The 21,589-nt window shown below is 38.4% G+C and overlaps 1 protein-coding gene across 1 annotated transcript in view; it reads left to right on the forward strand.

Moving 5' to 3' along the window:
* The first annotated feature begins 16,669 nt into the window (after nucleotides 1–16,669).
* The window catches only part of DDX4 (DEAD-box helicase 4), a 75,621-nt gene continuing 70,701 nt past the window's right edge, over nucleotides 16,670–21,589 (forward strand). The window contains exon 1 of the mRNA XM_087443043.1: nucleotides 16,670–16,741. Within this exon, the coding sequence (XP_087299169.1) occupies nucleotides 16,670–16,741 (72 nt within the window). The remainder of the gene's footprint in view (nucleotides 16,742–21,589) is intronic.

Here is a 21,589-nt window from a genome sequence, read left to right on the forward strand (position 1 = left end):
ATGGTATCAGTTTTTTCCCAAGGAAGTTGATTTCTTGTGTGAAATGTGAAACAAAACAGGGTCACTTTTGTCTAAGGGCTTTAAAATGGAGCTGGGAAGCCATTAAGGAAATGAGTCTTGTGCACATCCTCATTGGGCAAAACATGAACTTTTGAACTGAGTAACGCCGCAAGAAACCTGCAGCTCGTCACAGTGACAGACTTTTGCCTCTCTCTTGCTAGCTTTAGCAATCAATTTTGTTAGCCAAGATTTGTTTTCTGCCACCAACCCCAATTAACATTCTTTGTAATGCAAACCTCCTTCTTTTGCCTTCAAAAATCCCTGCCTCTTACTCCCTAACAGGACACTATTTGGGTTTATGGGAGATCAGAGTTGGCCACCTGAAAATATGTTGCTTAACCTTGATTATTTTCTCTGAAGGACATTTGACCTTCCCCCAAACTGCCTAAAAGTGATAGACTGGGAGGGTCAGTGCTAAGCCCAATCTTATCAAAGTTCTATTTAAGGGAAATCTCCATTTTTAAAGGTATCTCGCTCTGTACCAAGAAGAAGGGAGGATGACCTTATCTCTAGAAACTCTTATCAGTGCGGAAGGTGAGGACTTAAGTCTGCATACTCTTGATTACTTTGCTTTCTGGTAATCTCCCATAGCTGACTCTCCCACCCCCAACATCCTCCTTTGTCTACGTGAATATGCTATTTAAGGTGAAAACTTCCACCATTTTGTTAAGAAACTCAGTTTCCCTGGTTTCTCCCACGTATACATTGTTATAAAGCTTTGTTTGATTTTCTCCTGCTGTGTGGTCTCATGTCAATTTAATTTGTAGCCCAGCCAGAAAGGACCCAGAGTGGGTAGAAGATAGTCTTCCTCCCCTTCAGGTTGCTACCCAAACATATGTACCCCAAATTGCAATTCTTTGATCCCTAAATAAATGCTTCTCTACTCCTCAGTTAGGCTCTTTGTTTTTAGGTTAATGTAGATGGTGCCAGAAGCGGGACCTGAAGTGATCTTACTTTGTGGACAGGAGTTCCCCTGGAACTGGGTACAGTACCTACATGAGCCCCTTGGGCCACCGGTTCCATGGATCACTGACTCCTCTGATCTTGAGCCCTCTAAGATTCTGTCCTCCCTCCATTTGGTCAAGGCGGGTGCCTTTTTTTGGGGATGGGGCGACTGCCCAGGAGACGATTGTCTCAGTGCTAGCGTGGCTTTTTGCCATAGGAAAGGCTTCCCTCAGGAGGGTTTTTCTCCCTGATTGGTGAGTACTCTGACATAATTGAGGGATTTCCCTATTGTCATTCTTATTTGTACACTTTTTTTTTTAGCATAGGACTTTCATTTTCTAAAGATGCTGGAGAAGTTTTTCCCTTGGGAACTCTGGCTGGTTTTATGTTAAAGAACTATGGTCTTGTAAATTTCTATCTCAATGCACCAAAATTATTAAGGATGATTTAAAATTGCAGTGGCCAGCAGAAGGAATGTTCTAATTAGATAAGATCATTTAAAAGGTGCACTTAAAAACAAAGACTTCAAAATTCTAAAATAGCTTTGTCGTGTTGGGGGAAAAGGGAGAATTCTCTCCAACACTTTCCCTTAAGGTTCTTATGGCTGGTCAAATGATTAAAAAGGCAGGTTAGCAGGAGAAAATAAAACAAAGTTTAATAATATGTATACATGGAAGAAATTCAGGAAAAACGGAGCAACTCAGCCATCTGGCTGAAGCTGCTAGCTTAAGTATTTTCAGCTAAAGACAAGGAGAATTTTGGGGATAGTGGTTTGGGATTTTGGAGGGGAGGAAGACAATTTACATGGAGATGGAAATGCAAATGTTTGTTAAACAAGTTTTGCTGGGCCAAAAATGGGTTTGGTGGTGTTTTTCTAGCACACCTATTTTACATTATTCTATAGCTGTCATATGCTTTTGGCTCCTTCCTGGAATAGGCCTTCTATGTTAAATTCTTTTAGGCAGTTTGCGGGAAAGTCAAATGTTCTTCCTGAGTCTTCTGAGCCTTTGTTGTCTTCAGCTTGAAATAGTCTGCATACCAGAGTGGTGCGCATCTTGGGGCAGCCTGCCCTGAACCCCATCAGTTGCAAAAAGCTAATGAAAAATTAAAGCTATAAGAGGAAATTAAAAGAAAAGACTACACAACTGTAAACAAAAGTCCACTAAGTTAGTGGCCTTACAGACACCCTCATATCTACTTTAGTAGGAGGGCTCCCATATGGGACCCTACCAGAGTTGATAAGACTCTGAGGGTTTTCCTGGGAAACTGCTATGTTATTCCCTTAAACAGCATAGAGGAAACTAAAATTAGAATTAAGGGGGTTGTTTAATACTGCCAGAAATATTTACTGTTTGTCCCAAACAAAAATTGATAAGATATTTGAAAGGATTTAATAACTTTATAATCAGAAATTTGGCCAAATTGTAAACTACTATTCAGAGCCTGATGGGATAAAATAAAACTATATACCCTGAGAGAAAGAAGCAAATTAGAGATAACGTCATGGGATGGGTAAATCAACCTATGATATAATTTAAATTGGTAATGGTAAACAATGTTTAAACAATGTTTAAAATGGTAAACAACCTATGATGTCCTGAGGAATTAAGAGCAACTGTCTTTATCTTACAAATCTTTGCAAAACTGGAAATGCAATTCTAGAGGCAGTTCAGATTCTACCCATTTTCTGTCACCAATCCCAAAACCTCCCCTACTTACTTCAAAAGATTTATAACCTCTCTGGGAACTCTTGTCTAGATGATCCCCAATTCCTAAGACTGAAGGAAAATTTTAAATAGTACCCTAAAAGTCCTAGGGAAAAAAAAAGAAAACTTGCATTTTTTTCTCTCTGTCCCTTGAAGTTGTAAATTTTATCATGTCTTTGGAATGTAAACATCCCAGAAGATAATAGCCCACAATCGCCTGAGACTAAGACTGGTTAGCTTAATCAGTAAAGCCAGAAGTTAAACAAAAAAAAAAGGGAAAAGTGTTTCATTTAGAATGCAGGCTGCTGGAAAAGCTCTCATGCCCAAAATCTAATTTACAGCCTCCTGTCTAAGGCAAATAAATCTTAAAAGTCTACTCCACAAATATTAACAACAACAAAACATTTAAGCAGGTAACCTTGTTCCATCTGCTAGAGACAATTATTTATAAACTAGTGATTTTGTATTGTACCTGATTCATGGCTAAAATTTTAAAATAAAAGCTATAAGATATCTGTTTGTGTCTGTCTCGAGACATATATGTACGTTATATATGTGTGATATTTTCTACCTCTGGATAGTATTAGCAAAATTAATTTCTAAAAAGAGTTCTATTTAATTAACTTAAAGTAAGCACTTATATAAATTATTTCTAAATATAATAGAAAATAACCCAAATGTTTTTCAAGTTAACATGACATAAAATAACCTTTTAAATAAAAGCTTGTTTAAGTTTGTTGGTTTAATTAAAATAAGCATGTCTTATCAGCATTAAATATAATGCAGACATGCAACTTTTATTCTACCTGGGTTATTAGTCAAATAAGCTCATGTTCTCTGTTACAAAATTTGTCAACAACAACAAAAATAATAACTTAAGATGATGACTGACTGCTCTAATGTCTCATGACATTTTCATGAATAATTTAAGTATGATTGTTAAGAACAAATGAATTATATAGATGTTAAGGAAATAAGAATTTTTAGATGCAATAATTATGTTTTATGATATGTGTACTTAAAAATAGCTTCCCCAAATCTTTTTGGTGACTTGAAACCTAGAGATTTGCTAAATTAAGTTAAATGATGGGAAATTCATTGAATATCTAAATCACTTCCAGTTAAGATAAAATAGTAAAACATTAATTACTGAACAAAGGTTTATCTACTTTTGGCTTCTTATTACAGAGGAACTAAAAGATAAATTTGGATCTGTTAATAAACATCTTTTGTGCTTTAGTGAAACATTGCACTAGGAAGAAACATGTTTCTAGAAATTATAAAATATATTCATAAATTTACTAATCTAAAGAATATGCGTGTAACATACAGTCCACAATTGCTTACTTCTTACTTTTCACTAGAAATTAAGGTTTCTGAGGATTAAGAATTCTAATTAATATATGTAATTAAAGCTACCAAAAATAATAAGGGGAAAAAATCTCTGTATGCAAGAAAAATAAGCTGTATGTTTTTGGTAAGGATAAGTATTAGGAATGAAGATACATTTTTGTTGAGGAAAAAAATAATTTTGTCCCAAAATAAAGCTAGTTATTTCTGAATGAAAAAGAGAAGAAGGGACGAACTAAAATGGACATAGAAAGTTATAGAAGTTTTATGGAAAAGGAACCCTGAGAAAGGAAGTTTTATGCATAGTCAAGCTGGCTATGAATGAATGGCTATAAATGGCTATAAATGAATTTAATTAAGTAAATGAGTTTTAATATCAAAAGTCAGCTGGTGCAATAGAATTTGGTTTTCTCTATGTTATAAGGACAAAGTTTTCTTGGGCTTTTAGTGTGCTCCTCATAAAGATATTATGACAGGTTTTTCTCTACCTTTGAGTAATCTGTCTAAAAGGCAGGGATTTTATGTTTTATCAAAATAATTTTCTGTGCTTTATGTTAAAAACTGAGTCTTTTCCAAAATTGTCCCATTTGCAACAACATGGATGGACCTGGAGGGTATTATGTTCAGTGAAATAAGCCAGACAGAGAAAGACAAACACTGTATGACCTCTCTCATATGTGGAAGGTAAACTAACACACGGACAGAGAGAACAGTTTGGTGGTTACCAGGGGGAAGGGAGTTGGGGGCTGGGCACAAGGTGTGAAGGGGCGCATTTATATGGTGACTGACAAATAATAATGTACAACTGGAGTCTCACAATGTTATAAACTATTATGACATCAATAAAAAAAACTGAGTCTTTTCTATTAAAAAGAACTAAGGTTTTGCAGCTATGTAACCTTCTATATTTGTCTTTGAAATCTTTTTGTCACTTTGGTTAAATAGATAATTAAATACTAAGTTTCATAATGATCTGTGATCCTATTTAGGCAAGTGTTTTAAAAAGTTTTTTTGATATTTTTTGATGAACTTTCCCAAATCAGATTCTAAATGAAGTCTTTTTTGACCTCTAGCTAATCCCTGAGGATCCCTGAAACATCTCAAAATATTTGTTCTCTCTCCTTATAAAAAGAGAGAGATTAAACTAATTAGGCATATCTGATATGTTAAATTACATGGAAAGCATTGTCAAATAACAAATATCATTAAGCCTTTTTTATGTTATGTTTTTATAAGTATATGTTATAAGAGTTCCAGAAATTATGTGAAATTCCTGGAAGTCTAATATGTCCTGGTATAAAATGTTGCCTCTCATCAAAATTGAGGCTCACACTAAAAGACTTTACTTGAATATCTGAGAAATGCCTTAGCTGATTTTCATGTAAAGGCAGCAACAACAGAATCTATAAAAATTGGCACATATGAATGAAGTTCATTCTGCCTCTGCAAAGAATAGCCCCTCATTGCCAGACTTTTGCCATCCTGATGTCCTTGTAACATGGCAACAGACTGCTCCTGAATCAGAGAAATTAAGGTGGGTAGACAATGGTTGTAAATTAAACGAACAGTCAGGGCTATGGGAAATCCAAGACAGCTGCTTAGCTCTTCCTAGCTTCCTGGCAGACCTCACTTTTCATTTTTTGTATTCCTTCATCCACCATAGTGTATTAAGAAAAACTATTTTTGTCCCTGGAGGGCTCAGACCTTCTCCCTCTGGGTCCTTTGAGCCCCTGCAGCTGGATATGATTCAACTGACACAAAATGGGTTATCAACATGTTCTTGTTATTGTATGTATGTTTTCCAGATGGGTTAAAGTCTTTCTTGGCCAAAAAGCTGATGACCTCACAATAGCCAAGAAACTGTTAGAAAATGTAAATTCCCCCTTGGGGTATACCTTCCACAGCCTCCAGTGATGGAGGCATCCACTTCACTGGGCAAATCATATGAGCCTTGGGCCGGCCCCATGGCTTAGCCGTTAAGTGCACGTGCTCCGTTACTGGCGTCCAGGGTTCGGATCCGGGCGCGCACCAATGCACCACTTCTCCGGCCATGCTGAGGCCGGGTCCCACATACAGCAACTGGAAGGATGTGCAACTATGACATACAACTATCTACCGGGGCTTTGGGGAAAAAAAAGGAGGAGGATTGGCAATAGATGTTAGCTCAGAGCGGGTCTTCCTCAGCAAAAAGAGGAGGATTAGCATGGATGTTAGCTCAGGGCTGATCTTCCTCACCAAAAAAAAAAAAAAAATCACATGAGTCTTAATGAAAACCTTACAAACTTCTTGGAATTATTACTGTCCCCATCACCCTTAATCATCAGACAAAGTCAAGAAACTAAAGAAAAAAGTGGATTCAAGCAAAACAAGTATTAATTATGTGGGACTGCATGAACTGAGGAGGTTACTCTAATGTTTTATTTTTTCAGATTTAGAGAAATCTTTTCTCTTTGGTAAGATACCTTTGTGAACAAAGATGAAACATTTATTTTTTCTCTCTACTTGATCCTTCCAAAATTCAGAAACTCTCATTTATATTAAATAATCAAGCCAAGTTGTTTTTTTTTTTTTTTTTTTTTTTGGTGAGGAAGATTAGCCCTGAGCTAACATCTGTTGCCAACTCTCTTCTTTTTGCTGAGGAAGATTGGCCCTGGGCTAACATCTGTGCCCATCTTCCTTCACTTTATAGGTGAGACGCCTGCCACAGCATAGTTTGATAAGCAGTGTGTAGGTCTGTGCCCAGGATCCAAACCTGCGAACCCCTGGATCCCGAAGCAGAGCGTGTGAAATTAACCGCTACGCTGCTGGGCTGGCCCCCAATAATTAGGCCAAGTTTTAATACAAACAAATTAGTTTTACTGTGACTATCTTTGCTTAAAAAAAAAAGGGAAGGGATAATTATAGAGAGAAGAATTCTGTTCGCACCTTTGTAGATATTAGATTCTAGTCCTGTTAATGGTCTCTGAGGTTTTCTTATACCCATAGACTGGACTCGGCTGGCTTAAAGTATTGCTTTTGGTCTTGCCCACTGTTTGCAGTAGCCCCTCTGGAAAACATAAACTCACTACACACAAGACAATCACCGGCAGACCAATGTCTATTGGTATACAACCTTCTGCTGATTCCTTGTTGTCTTATGCTAGTATGACCAGCTACTGTAACTTTCTAATGTCTTATGCTCAAGTCTATCATCAACGGGTTAAAGAAGCTTTTCTGGATTCCAATTTGAAGGATCCTGTTGGTCACAATCTAGAGCTGCCTGACTGGGTATTTTGGAAGCATCATCAGAGGAAGACAGCCCTCTGTATACTCACTCAGATCTGCTCCAGAGCTTCTACAAACACCAAGATTATGTTCACTCAATGTATTGAAATGATAGATAAGGCTTATTCCCCTGAACCTTCAGGTAACCAGATGAAATTTTCCGGCAAGGAAACTGCCTAAGAGTCATTTCATGACCACCTCCTTGTTGCTGGAAGATGGCCTAACACTTATGACACTGTCTCCTTGGAGTGACCATTGGAAAAAAGGGAAAAAAACTTTTTCCCCCTGACATGGGACATGACTTTCTGGGACAGGTCCATCCCAGCAATGTGGGACTAAACAAATCTATGGTTGATCAGCAATGCTCTCAGAGAAAGATCTTGATCAAAAGGGGAAAATGTGAAATGTGAAACAAAATGGGGTCACTTTTGTCTCAGGGCTTTAAAATGGACTCAAGAAGCCATTAAGGAAACGGGTCTTATGCATGTCCTTATCAGGCAGAACATGAACTTTTGAACTGAGTAACACTGCAAGAAACCTGCAGCTCATCACAATGATGGACTTTTTCCTCTCTCTTCCAAGCTTTAGCAATCAGTTATGTTTAGCCAAGATTAGCTTTCTGCCACCAACCCCAATAACATTCTTTGTAATGCAAGCCTCCCTCTTTTGCCTTTAAAAATCCTTGCCTCTTACTCCCTAGCGGGACACTATTTGGGTTGCTACCCAAACATATGTATTCCAAACTGCAATTCTTTGATCCCCAAATAAATGCCTCTCTGCCTCTCATTTAGGCTCTTTATTTTTAGGTTAACACTTGTATTGGGAAGTGGTATTAGAGACCACAGTCTGTGTGCTAGTACGCCCATTAAGAATGGGTTGGTCATTGTTTCTAGGCTTTGTCAGTGGACAGAGTTAGGAAATTTTTTTTTTAAGTTGATTATATATTATGAGTTCACACTTATATTTCCGATTCAAATTTAGAAGTAAAGTGTTATTTCTTAACCTCTTTGATTTTCTATTTCAATGTCTTTTCTCTCACACTGAAAATCTTAGTTATTAAACCTTATTAACTTAATTAAATGCCATTTCATTACTAACAATATGATTACAGAATTAGTTTATCTTTTGTCATTCTTTTTGCTACATGATATATCACATTAGGGACATATGGTCAAATTATTTTATTTTATTTTTATTTCTAATCCTCCTCTTTTTGCTGAGGAAGACCAGCTCTGAGCTAACATCTATTGCCAATCCTCCTCCTTTTTTTCCCCCAAAGCCCCAGTAGATAGTTGTATGTCATAGTTGCACATCCTTCCAGTTGCTGTATGTGGGACCCGGCCTCAGCATGGCCGGAGAAGCGGTGTGTCGGTGTGCACCCGGGATCCGAACCTGGGCCGCCAGTAGCGGAGCGCACGCACTTAATCGCTAAGCCACGGGACCAGCCCTGTATTTTAAATCACTTGAAATAACACCTCTCTGTGTGGTTAAGCCACTAACTCAATACATACTTATTTATGTGTATTTGTTTCCTTTTGCTTTAAATTTTAATATTGCTTTTTAAATTTTGATTTTTGTTTTTATAATTTTGCATAACAATCACATGGTTTCACAATCAAATTCACTCACTCAGAGAAGTCTAGCCCACATTCTTATCCTTCTCAACCTATTCCTTCTTTTCTTTCTTGTAGATAGTCATTTTATACATTTTTGGTTTATCCTTCCATTTTTAAAAAATATAAGAAATATATTTCTTTTTAGATATAAGCTAGTATACTGGACATGCTACTCTGCACTTGGCTTTTTTTCCGATAATATATCCTAATGGTCACTTCATAGCACTATATGGAAATAATCCTCTTTCCTTTTTACAGCTGCAGAGTATTCTGAAGGGAAGCAGACTATACCACTCCAAAATACGCCACTTTGGCATATTATTTTGAATTAAAGGTACTTGAGAATCAGCCAGTGCAAGAAGGACACTCTGACCCTTCTTTGTCTCCCTGAAAGCAGGAGATAAATCTCCCATGTAAAAGGTATCCTCCCTGTACCAGGAGGGTAGACAGCATTCTTACCACCAGAGATAGGGAATTTAGGGCCAAAAGGCTGTATAAACAAAACTTGTTACTTCTTCACAATTTACTGCTCCAAGCTCAAACCCCTTTGTCTTCTCAATGACTTCACAAATTTATTGTTTCTTTGTATAAAAGGTATAAAAGCTTTCTGCTTTGGTCACTTTTTTGAGTCTCATATTTTTATGCAGTTCCTGTACCTATGAAATTAAATTTATTTTTCTATTGTTAATCTGTCTTTTGTCAATTTAATTATTAGATCAGCCAAAGAACCTAGAAAGGAAGAAAGGAAAAATTTTCCCATCCCTACAACTCCATGGGTGGATGTTTCAGTTTGTTATTTAGGGACTTTTGAGTTGTTTCCAGTCTTTAGCTTTTAATTCTGCAGTTAATAACTTTGTGTATATATCCTTTTGTATTTATTTTCAGTATATCTTTGAGATACATTCTAGAAGTAGGATTATTGGATCAAAGAGTAAATGCACGTGTAACTTTGCTAGGTATTTTCAAATTCCCTTCCCTCAGGGTTAGGCCATGGTGCATCCCCAACAGCAAAGTATAAGGGTGCCTGTTACTTTGCAGCCTCTCTAGCAGAGTACATTATCAAATATTTGCCATTTTAATAGGTGAGAGATTGTATCTTAGTGTAGTTTTAATTTGCATCCCTCATAAAATGAATGAAAGTGAGCATCTCTTTGTGTATTTAAAGACTGTTTGCTTTTCTTTTTCTGTGAACTCTTTGTCTATATCTCTTGCTATCTTTCTTTAGATTTGTTGATCTTTTCCTGTTGTACTTTTATATCCTCTTTGTGTATTACAGATGTTAACTCTTGTTCTGGATTATGTTGGAAATATTTTTTCCCAGTTTGTCATTTGGCTTTATCATTATTTTTTGTCATGTAAAGTTTTATTTATTTATTTATTTTTTGTGATGAAGATCAGCCCTGAGCTAACATCCGTGCCAATCCTCCTCTTTTTCCTGAGGAAGACTGGCCCTGAGCTAACATCCGTGCCCATCTTCCTCCACTTTATATGGGATGCTGACACAGCATGGCCTGACAAGCGGTGTGTTGGTGCGCGCCCAGGATCCGAACCCAGGCCACCAGCATCAGAGCGTGCGCATTTAACCACTACGCCACGAGGCCGGCCCCTAAAGTTTTATTTTTTAATCTATATGTAGTCACACTATATGAAATTATTGCTTCTGGGTTTTGAATCCAGGAACATTTTCCCAAGTATAGAGGAATTCACCTACGTGTTGTAGTACACACATGGTTTTATTGTTTTTACATTTGAATTTCTTATCCTGTTATATGGTGTGAAGAACAGGTCCAATTTTATCTTTTTCCACATGGCTATCCAGTTACGTATAAAGTATTTTAATAAAGAAGAAATGGTCAACAGTGTCAAGGATTGCTAAAAGATCTGCTAGGTTAAGAATTAAAAACTGTCAATTTGGTTTAGAAACAAAGAGGTCAATGTGACCTTGCCAGTAGCAGTTTCAATGAAGTAATGGGCAGAAGCCAGATTGCAATGGGTTCAGGAATGAAAGAATGTGGAGAAGTGGAAAGAACAAGTGTAGATAGCTCCTCATGAAGTCCTAAATAAAGTTGTTGTTGTTGTTTTTTGGGGGGGGGGCAGTGAGGAAGATTGGCTCTGAGCTAACATCTGTGCCAGTCTTCCTCTATTTTGTATGTGGGACACCGCCACAGCATGGCTTGATGAGCGGTGTGTAGGTCCGTGCTTGGAATCTGAACCTGCGCTGTTGAAGGGCAGCGTGTGAACGTAACGACTATGCCACCAGGCCAGCCCTCTAACTAAAGTCTTTTTATTAGGCACCATAAAAAACATTCAGAATTCTAAGAGACAGATTTCAGGCAAAAATGTTTTCCAGTAAATCCCTGTATCAGTCAGGGACCAACCAGGAAAACAGAAAGCATTATAAATATTTAAAATAGAGGGAATTTAACCTTTGTGAGAATTAGGAAATGGTACCTTATATGGGTAGATGATGCTGTGTAGGAGCAGGACTTGGCAAGTGGAATGCAAGCTGAGTTCAGCTCCTTCTTGCCTTTTGGCTTTCGCCTTTGGCAGGGCCCAACCTCCAGAACTGTATCTGGTGGCTCTGGTTATCCCCATTTTACAGAGAGAGAGATTAAATAACTTGCTCAAAGTCACATGGTTAATAAATGGACAACCAGAGATTATCAATGTTCGCTTCTCAGCCAATTGCTAGTGATTTCTTTCTCCCTGTTTGAAAGCTCCAACACTTTAGTTTTTGGAAAAGTAGACAAAAAGAGGGTCATCCCTGGTCAGGGTTCATGGACAGAACCGGGTCACCACTTCTCCTCTTGAGGTGAAATACTTCCCTGTTTTATACCCAGGATGACTGACAGTCATGACACTCACAAATTACTTTTCCTTTGCCATTTGGGACACAGAGAAGTCAGCTTTCTTTGATAAGCACAGCTAACATCCAGTGGGAATGGAAAGGGCTAGACTATGCTTTCCTAGTGACTGTTGATTACAAAATTCCGTAATTTACTGATGAAACATTGTTTTGCAGCAAACAGCCAAGAATATCCCTTAGTCTTAGGAACGATTGAAGAATTTTCCAAGGTACCCTGTCACAGTATTTGATTTTTTATCCTTCACTCACTTTAAGCTCTCATTAAATACACTTGTTAAGGGTGCTTAGGGGCCACTGAATGTATTATGTCAGCTAGGAGGTTTGGCTGATTACAAGCAGGATCTCTCAGGAAGACCAGTTAAACTCAAACAAGACTGATGCCTAAACCACAATCTCAATATATTAATTCATAATGGGGAGGAAGTAAGGCTTAAATGTCTTATCCATTGCATCTCCTTTCTCAGTATCAAAATACTTGGGGGAGTTGAACTATTAATCAGGAAGTTGCTAAGTGATCATGGAATCAGAACAGGTGCTGACAAAATATCTTTACCTCACAGTAGAGAAAATTCCTCTAGTGACCAGCCCACAGATCCACAGTCTTTTCCATTTGCACCAATGTTTCCCACACTTTAGTCATTTGAATACCACCTTCATGATTTTTGCCATTCTTGCATACTATAAATACTTAGCATTCATTTAATTGAATAAACATTTTTTAAACGTTAATATTTACTATGGCGTCATTCTAATCAATTATAGTTCTGAAATCATAGGTTTGATGTGCTAGTTATAGTTTTCTAATACACATTCAAATAAATATTAAATATAAACACAAAATTAACTATCAAAATGAAAATTGTCCACGAATTGCCTAAAATCAGTGCTATATGTACCATGCTTTGGTAAATATTGCCTTAACCATTACTGGAAACATACAGATTTTTGTCTCTTTGAACCCTGCTTGGTGTGTTGTAAACCCTTCTCTGGTGACTTTCTTCCTTAGATGTGTTACTAGCACCACGGTGTCTTGGAGACATTATAAACCCCTCCTCCATTTTGTGTTGATTTATAGGGCTCCAACCTGCACTATTTAATTTTCTAAATCTTTTGTATGGTTATGTGCATAGCCGGAGATTCTCAAATATTTGTAGTACCTGAGCATGAACATCTACTCTCCCCCATTTGAGGGGATCCAGATTGGGCCTACTGGTAGATTAAAAGAAATTTTTAACAGTCTTGGCACAGCGCTAGGCACAGTTCACATCAATTAAAAAAATCATTATTCTGGGGGCTGGCTGTGTGGCATAGCAGTTAAATTCGTGTGCTCTGCTTCAGCGGCCCTGGCGTTTGCTGGTTCAGATCCTGGGTGTGGACCTACGCACCTCTCATCAAGCCATGCTGAGGCAGTGTCCCACATAGAGCAACTAGAAGGATGTACAACTATGACATACAACTATCTACTGGGGCTTTGGGGAGAAAAAAAAAATCATTATTTGAATATCTTTATCTGTATTGCATTGGAGAATTTAGCGCCTCTTTCTAAAGTGTGAAGGATCTTAACTATAAACTTTGGTTCCAAACTGTGAGACATCTTTGAAGATACTCTTGTCCTACCTTATTATATGGGAGTTAGAAAATTTTGAAAAACTGAATGTAAGCTTTCCACTGAATCTTTTGAGACAGGAATAAGGTTTTAAATTCCATTAGCCACTTCTGTTCTTTTCATTAGACTGTTCCTTGAGAGACGGGCTAATTTTATTTGTAGCACTTAGCATAGTACCTGGCATACAGTAGGTGTTCGTTTAAAGCCTATCTAACAACTGAATGAATTCCCACCTTTTCTCTATGTTGCAGTGTATTGCCACCACTAATTTAAGATCTGTCAGAGGGAAACAGAATATAGAACATACTGGCTTCTTTTTGGGACACACATCAAAGAACAAGTGTTTACTGAACTATTTGTCCTTTTTCACTGTGTATGTTCAATTTTTGAATTACATTATTTTCATCCATTGTCATTAATCCTTTCCTCAATATTGAACTTCAGTTCTCATCAGAATTCACTTTTTCTTAACCAGGGCTAGCTCTCAAAAATTATATATATTGAGTTTTTCATAAAGAATCATTTCATTACAATACCTGAAAGCAACAAAAATCTGTTCTAAGAGTGAATAGCAGAGAATGTCTACTAAGTGTTTTAAAAAATATGTTCATTTTAGAAAATACTTCCAAGTTTTCCATACTTAAAAAAAATATAGTTGGTTATCATTCTATCTACATAATTTCATATCTTGCTCTTTTCATTTTTTTCCCATGACATCAAAAAGTTTTGAAAGAACAACATTCAATTCAAAATGAGTTAAAGTACTTCAGGGGACTCCATATACATATTCAGAGCACCAGAAGGAGTATTGGTGGCTCTCCCCCATACATAGTCAGTGATTTAAGGTACTAGCCACCTGAAGGGTATGATGTGAAAACTTGGTTTAAAAACAGAAATTATTGGGCCAGCCGGGTGGCGCAAGCAGTTAAGTGCACGAGCTTTGCTGCAGCCGCCCGGGGTTTGCAGGTTTGGATCCCGCGTGTGCACCGACTCACCGCTTGTCAAGCAATGCTATGGCAGCGTCCCATATAAAGTGGAGGAAGATGGGCATGGATGTTAGCCCAAGGCCAGTCTTCCTCAGCAAAAAAGGAGGAGGATTGGCAGATATTAGCTCAGGGCTGATCTTCCTCACACACACAAAAAAACAAAAACAACAAAAAACCCGGAAATTATTACAAATGACAGTTTTGTTAAAATATATTCTGGTTTGACCTTTGTTAAATATAATCTTTTAAAAACAATTCACCTTGAAAATAGTCTGACAAAGTTTATTGCTAACTAAATAAATCTTGACATATTCTTGGTGGAAGAGATAGAACCAATAATGGTGGTTCTAGAAATGAGAAGTATAAAGTAAGCTGAGCTTGTAAAGTGCCTTATCCACTATACCTGAGTGTCAGACTACGTTGGGAATTATATTTCAGAAGGAAATATTCAGGAATTTCTTCCAAGATGCAGAGACTAGAAAATGATGGAAATAAAACCAAAAATGAAAACTACACTTTTAAAGCAGTCCACCGTTATGCTTTTTGGAGGGATGGGAAAATACCGGGGGATTTCCCCTACTTTTTGTGTGGCAGAACAAGAACATCTGATTGATGAGAGCGCGTAAGTACCGAAATGACCCTCGGTCACTCTTAGGTTTGGTCAGTACTCCTAAGGATATAAACAGGTTGACCACAAATTCTTGACGAACAACCTAAGCCAGCACAGTTTTCCGCTTCCTTCCGGATCAGAGGACGTCTTCTTTCCAACGAGTTGGACCCCTAACTCGATACAACAGGCTTTCTTTACAGCTTCTGGGGGTGCCTGCTGGACAGAGCCTTAACCCAGCCATCATTGGGAGGAAAAGTGCACTACCTCCAACGGCCTCAGCCGCATGCTGAGGCACGTGGGAATCCCCGGATGTGAAACTAAGCGCCTCAGAAATAAAGAACCAGAGAGGCCAACCGCCAGAGACTGCAGTAGGTAAAAGGGGAGAGAAAGCTAAAGAGGTAGGAGAGACGGCATTACACCTCTTCCCTTTTATTTTTTCCTTTAGAAGGGAGGTAAATATTTTTGGCTTGCAGCGCTTGCATAGAGAAAATTTACAGCCTCTCCAGATTGAGGACCCCACCCAAAAATCTAGAGACAGTGGCCCACAGCCAGCCTCGTATTCACAGGCCCAACGGGCCATTCCGTGAAATGGCCAGTGACCTCCCACGGCGGCCTTGAATGCAAGCAAGTAGGGAACGAGGACTGGAGATGGGGGCGGGACGATGCCGGCCACCTGAGCGCTGATTGGCTGGTGGCGCTCGTCCGACTGGTGCTATTTGTTGTTGGAGCTGCGCATCTGACGCAGTCGGCGTCCTGCACGTGCAGCCGTTTAAGCAGCGTCGGCCGCCTACGAAGACCCAGAGAGCAAGCAGCTGAGGGGTGAGTGGGTTACCTGGTTTGTTTGTGGCATCCGCCTCCACCCGAACCTCTGGGCTTCTCAGTAGTCGTGCCCTAGGCCGAACGAAGAACGGATGGGGCGGGTGGCGGTTTGAAGCCGTCTTTGGGGCCTTTCCGTTTGTTGCCTGAGATCCTAAAGCCTCGTGGGCGCCCAAAGTCTGGGCTCGAGGCCTGCGGAGGAGGTGAAGGAGCCTTTTGACCGTCCTCTCCGTCCTCTCCCTGGCTTTTTCTCTGAACAAGGATGGTTGTGGTACCATTTGGGTACGCGCGCTCCTTGGCGAAACTAGTTGTTTGTTGGAGGGATCTGGGCCGCCTAACCCGTCTTTCCCTTCCGCGCCAAACTTCAAGGCCTTGGGCCCTGGTACTCCCCTCTCCCAAGAAACTATCAAAAACCCCAAACCGAACGTCTACCTTTGAAGGGAGAAACCTTGAGTAGTATCGGAAGAATTTCCCATCTCTTTAGTAATAAAGCCGTTTAGTTAATAAGCCGTTTGGGGACCCTTGGAAGGAGAAGATCAATTCTGTGAACAGATTTTGGGGAAAAGCTTAAGCATCAGTGGGGACATAGTGATTGCTGTAGTGATTAGGTAAGTGGTTCAACTAATTTTTAAAGATGAAAAGGATGGCTATCAATGCTGCCTCTAGGTAAGAAACAAAAGTTCATTCCCCCTTTTGCAAAAACTTGCGGAAGATCAGCACCTAGTTGAGTAGGTTCAAGGGGTATATGTGAAATGATAGGTTATGCTTTTGAGATACGATTTTGATCTAATTAAGGCCAAATGTGTATGTTTGTATTTTTATAAAAATAGAACTGGAAGCCACCATGGGAGATGAAGATTGGGAAGCAGAAATAATCAAACCTCATATGTCTTCCTACGTTCCTGTATTTGAGAAGGTAGTAAAATTAAAAGTTTGAAGTTACTAAATGCTACAGATTTTATCAAAGTTGAAAATCACTTTGGTGGGAAAGTTTTAAATTACGCAGTCTGAGTATACTGTGCTTATCCCCATGTGATTGTTATTAACTATGTTATGGGAAATGAGAAAGAGGCATGCTAAACCTCAAATAGAGTAAAATAGTCTGAAGTAATTTGATAATTAAAAACTAATATAATATTAACAACTTAATTGAAATCTCAGTGACTTAGGACTTACTGTGAGTGAAAGCAAGCTTGTACAGCTGTGGTTGAATGTCTCTGAGAGACACTTGTATAGAAAATGGAATAATATAATTTGGTTCTGGGTGACATTTTAAATTCTGAAAATTGGTTTTATACCAAGAGGGCTCTCAAGAGAAATACTTTAGGGTGATTCAGATGAATTATCAGTTTGATCTTCAAATGTATGAATCATCAGATTTTTTTTTTCCTCAATGGCATTTTGAGTTACATTATAATTCAGAAGAAGGGGTCCTCGAGTAGGTTTTTGGGTTTCAGTTTTGACTTGAAAAATTTTCAACAGACTCTAGAAGATAATATGTTTTAAGGGATTGTTTATGTATAAGTGTTATCTACTTGAAAGTGTCTCCAAAATTGATTTTTTTTTTTTAGAATTTTCAGTTAATATTTGTTAGTCAATTCTGACAAACACTTTCTGATTCAAGTGCTGTCTTAGTGGAAGTTCTTATTTCATACAAAAATATAAAATACGTAATCCTTTGTCTTAATTGGATTTGATCTATATGAAAAGCTTATGTTAAAATACCCAAGATATTAATCTGAATTTATCATGTTTCTTGTTTTGGGACTTATTTTAGAAATAACATCTTTTGTATGTTATCTTTTCTTTCTTTTTTTTTTTTTGTGAGGAAGATCAGCCCTGGGCTAACATCTGTTGCCAATCCTCCTTTCTTTTTTTCTGAGGAAGATCGGCCCTGGGCTAACATCCATGCCCATCTTCCTTTGTTTTATATAGGACGCCGCCACCATCTTCCTCTACTTTATATGGGACGCCACCACAGCATGGCTTGTTAAGCAGTGCCTAGGTCCGGGATCCGAACCCTCCAACCCGGGCTGCCAAAGCGGAGCACACGAACTTAACTGCTGCATCACCGGGCTGGCCCCTTGTGTGTTATCTTTTTTTTTTTTTTTTTGTGAGGAAGATCAGTGCTGAGCTAACATCCATGCTGATCCTCCTCTTTTTGCTGAGGAAGACCGGCTCTGAGCTAACATCTATTGCCAATCCTCCTTTTTTTCCCCCAAAACCCCAGTAGATAGTTGTATGTCATAGTTGCACATCCTTCTAGTTGCTGTATGTGGGATGCGGCCTCAGCACGGCCGGAGAAGCGGTGCGTCGGAGCAAGCCCGGGATCTGAACCCAGGCCGCCAGTTTCGGAGCGCGCGCACTTAACCGCTAAGCCAAGCCACGGGGCCGGCCCGTATGTTATCTTTTTATTGTCCTCTTCCCATCTTAAAAAGATTATAACAACATCGGGAAAAGAGGGGAAAAATCACCTAACAATCTTGCTCACTAGCACAAGCACTCTGTTAAATTTTTAGTAAATTTCCTTCTTTTTCCAAAACATATTTTTATGTAGATTGTGATGATAGTACTTAACAGTAATTTTTGATTCCAGCTTTTTCACTCTTCAGCACTGACTATTCCATATTACTAACTTCCAAAGAATAATTTCTTATGGTTATATAATATTTCGTGGAATAGATCTATCATAATATAACTGATTTTCTGTTGGAGGGAATTTAAGATGTTAGCTTTTCACTATATTGTGAATATCTGCAGCTTATTCTTTGTTTTAATTTGGGAGTGTTTTTTTCAAAACTGGAATTACTTGGTCACAGGATATTTTATAGTTCTTTTTTCCCGTGGTTCTCCATAGATTTGTTGTAATACGAAGTTTAATTCACAGATAGAGACTTTCTTCTACTTGGACTTTAATAGTCTAATTTAAATTTTTTCTTGGTATGAGATTTTGTCTTCATGAAGTGTTCTTCAAACAGTATACTGCACTGTAGCGTGTTGTGCATATTTGTCCCATAGGGTGTCTGAAATTGAGGATGGCTGTCAGTCTTTCAGATTTACCTTTTTGGAATCTTTGTGCTATTCAGTAACATACCTTGTTTCTTGATAGTGGAATACTAAATTGAATATTAATTTATGTTAATTATACCTTATGATTCTTTTTTTTTTTTTGAGGAAGATTGCCCCTGTGCTAACATCTGTTGCCAATCTTCGTCTTTTTCTTTATTCTCCCCAAAGCCCCAGTATCTGGTTGTAGAGTTGTAGCTCTTCTATATGGGACACAGCCTCAGCATGGCTTAATGAGCCATGAATATGTCTGTGCCCAGGATTTGAACTGGTGAACCCCGGGCCACCGAAGTGTAATTCGAGAACTTAACTGCTACACCACTGGGCCGGCCCCATACTTTATGACTCTTAATACATATTTGTGTGGGGCCAATTTGTAGTAAATTTTTTGCATTTGTCTGCAAACTTAACACCTGATGCTGGTTGTGCAGTTAGTTATTTGGCATAGTTGACTTTAAGGAACATGGTGCAATCATCAACTTTGTTTTCCTGTCTTGGTTGAATAAAAAGTGCAGAAACTAAGGATTGAATACATGACGTTTTTATGTAGGAGAAATCTGAGATCTTTTTTTCAGTTTTTCTTTTAGAGGCACCATTTTGATTGGTTGTTGTAATTTAATTTCCATTTCAGGAGACAGCTAGGCTTCCCTTTGGTAAATTTGTAATGGCTCTGAGACCTCTTGGATTGGTATCATTGTAAACAATATCTGTGATCAACTTTTTTTACGAATTCTTCTCGGGATCTTTATTTGGACATTTAATGTTGACACATACTTACATAATTTTGAACTACTAGGCTACTGTTCTGGTAGCTGTTAGAACTTCCCAATTCTAGATTTTGAAATGAGTGTACCACCTGGGGTTTAGAACAATAAAAGATATGAGGTTAGGAAAAATTTGATAATCTAGCGATTATGTAGTCCAGAAATCTCAGTGGTTAGGCATTTGTACATTGCATGCAAACTTGTTGGGATGAGTGTTGGAATGAATGAGTATGGGGAACATAACAGGATATGGGATTAGTCTACTAGCTGTAATGCTTCTTGTTAGATGACCATGGGAGTAAATCGGTAGTGATCACTTCTGTCTGATCTGTTTGCCTTCCCCCCCCCCCCACGTAGGATCCAATCAAGGATCATGCATTGCATTTATTTGTTTATTGCAGTAACATTGGTTTATAACATTGTAAAAATTTCAGGTGTACATCATTGTACTTCTATTTCTGCATGGACTACATCATGTTCACCACCAAAATACTAATTACAACCCATCACCACACACATGTACCGAATTATCCTTTTCACCCTCCTCCCTCCCCCCTTCCCCTCTGGTAACCACCAATCCAATCTCTGTCCCTATGTGTTTGTTTATTGTTGTTATTATCTACTACTTAATGAAGGAAATCATACGGTATTTGATCTTCTCCCTCTGACTTATTTCACTTTGCATTATACCCTCAATGTCCATCCATGTTGTCACAAATGGCTGGATTTCATCGTTTCTTATGGCTGAGTAGTATTCCATTGTGTATATATACCACAGCTTCTTTATCCATTCGTCCCTTGATGGGCACTTAGGTTGCTTCCAAGTCTTGGCTATTGTGAATAAGGCTGCAATGAACACAGGGGTGCATGTACCTTTGCAAATTGGTGTTTTCAAGTTCTTTGGATAAATATCCAGCAGTGGAATAGCTGGATCATATGGTAGTTCTATCGTTGATTTTTTTTGAGGAATCTCCATACTGTTTTCCATAGTGGCTGCACCAGTTTGCACTCCCACCAGCAGTGTATGAGAGTTCCCTTCTCTCCACATCCTCTCCAACACATGTTGTTTCCTGTCTTGTTAATTATAGCCATTCTGACGGGCGTCAGGTGATATCTCATTGTAGTTTTGATTTGCATTTCCCTGATAGTGATTTTGAACATCTTTTCATGTGTCTGTTGGCCATCTGTATATCTTCTTTGGAGAAATGTCTGTTCAGGTCTTTTGCCCATTTTTAATTGGGTTGGTAGTTTTTGTTGTTGAGATGCATGAGTTCTTTATATATTTTGGAGATTAAGCCCTTATCAGATGTATGGTTTGCAAATATCTTCTCCCAATTGTTAGGTTGTCTTTTCGTTTTGTTGATGGTTTCCTTTGCTGTGCAGAAGCTTTTTAGTTTGATGTAGTCCCAGTTGTTTATTTTTCCTATTGTTTCTCTTGCCCGGTCAGATGTGGTGTTTGAAAAGATGTTGCTAAGACCGATGTCGAAGAGCGTACTGCCTATGTTTTCTTCTAGAACTTTCACAGTTTCAGGTCTTACATTCAAGTCTTTAATCCATTTGGAGTTAATTTTTGTGTATGGTGTAAGGTAAGGATCTACTTTCATTTTTTTGCATATGGCTATCCAGTTTTCCCAACACCATTTGTTGAAGAGACTTTCTTTTCCCCATTGTATGTTCTTGGCTCCTTTGTCAAAGATTAGCTGTCCATAGATGTGTGGGTTTATTTCTGGGCTTTCGATTCTATTCCATTGATCTGTGTGTCTGTTTTTGTGCCAGTACCATGCTGTTTTGGTTACTATAGCTTTGTAGTATATTTTGAAATCAGGGAGTGTGATACCTCCAGCTTTGTTCTTTTTTCTCAGGATTCCTTTAGCTATTCGGGGTCTTTTGTTGTTCCATATGAATTTTAGGATTCTTTGTTCTATTTCTGTGAA

Source organism: Ceratotherium simum, chromosome 18 (genome assembly GCF_057802395.1).
Source record: "Ceratotherium simum simum isolate JZ-2026a chromosome 18, ASM5780239v1, whole genome shotgun sequence".
In the NCBI taxonomy this organism is placed as follows: Eukaryota; Metazoa; Chordata; class Mammalia; order Perissodactyla; family Rhinocerotidae; genus Ceratotherium; species Ceratotherium simum.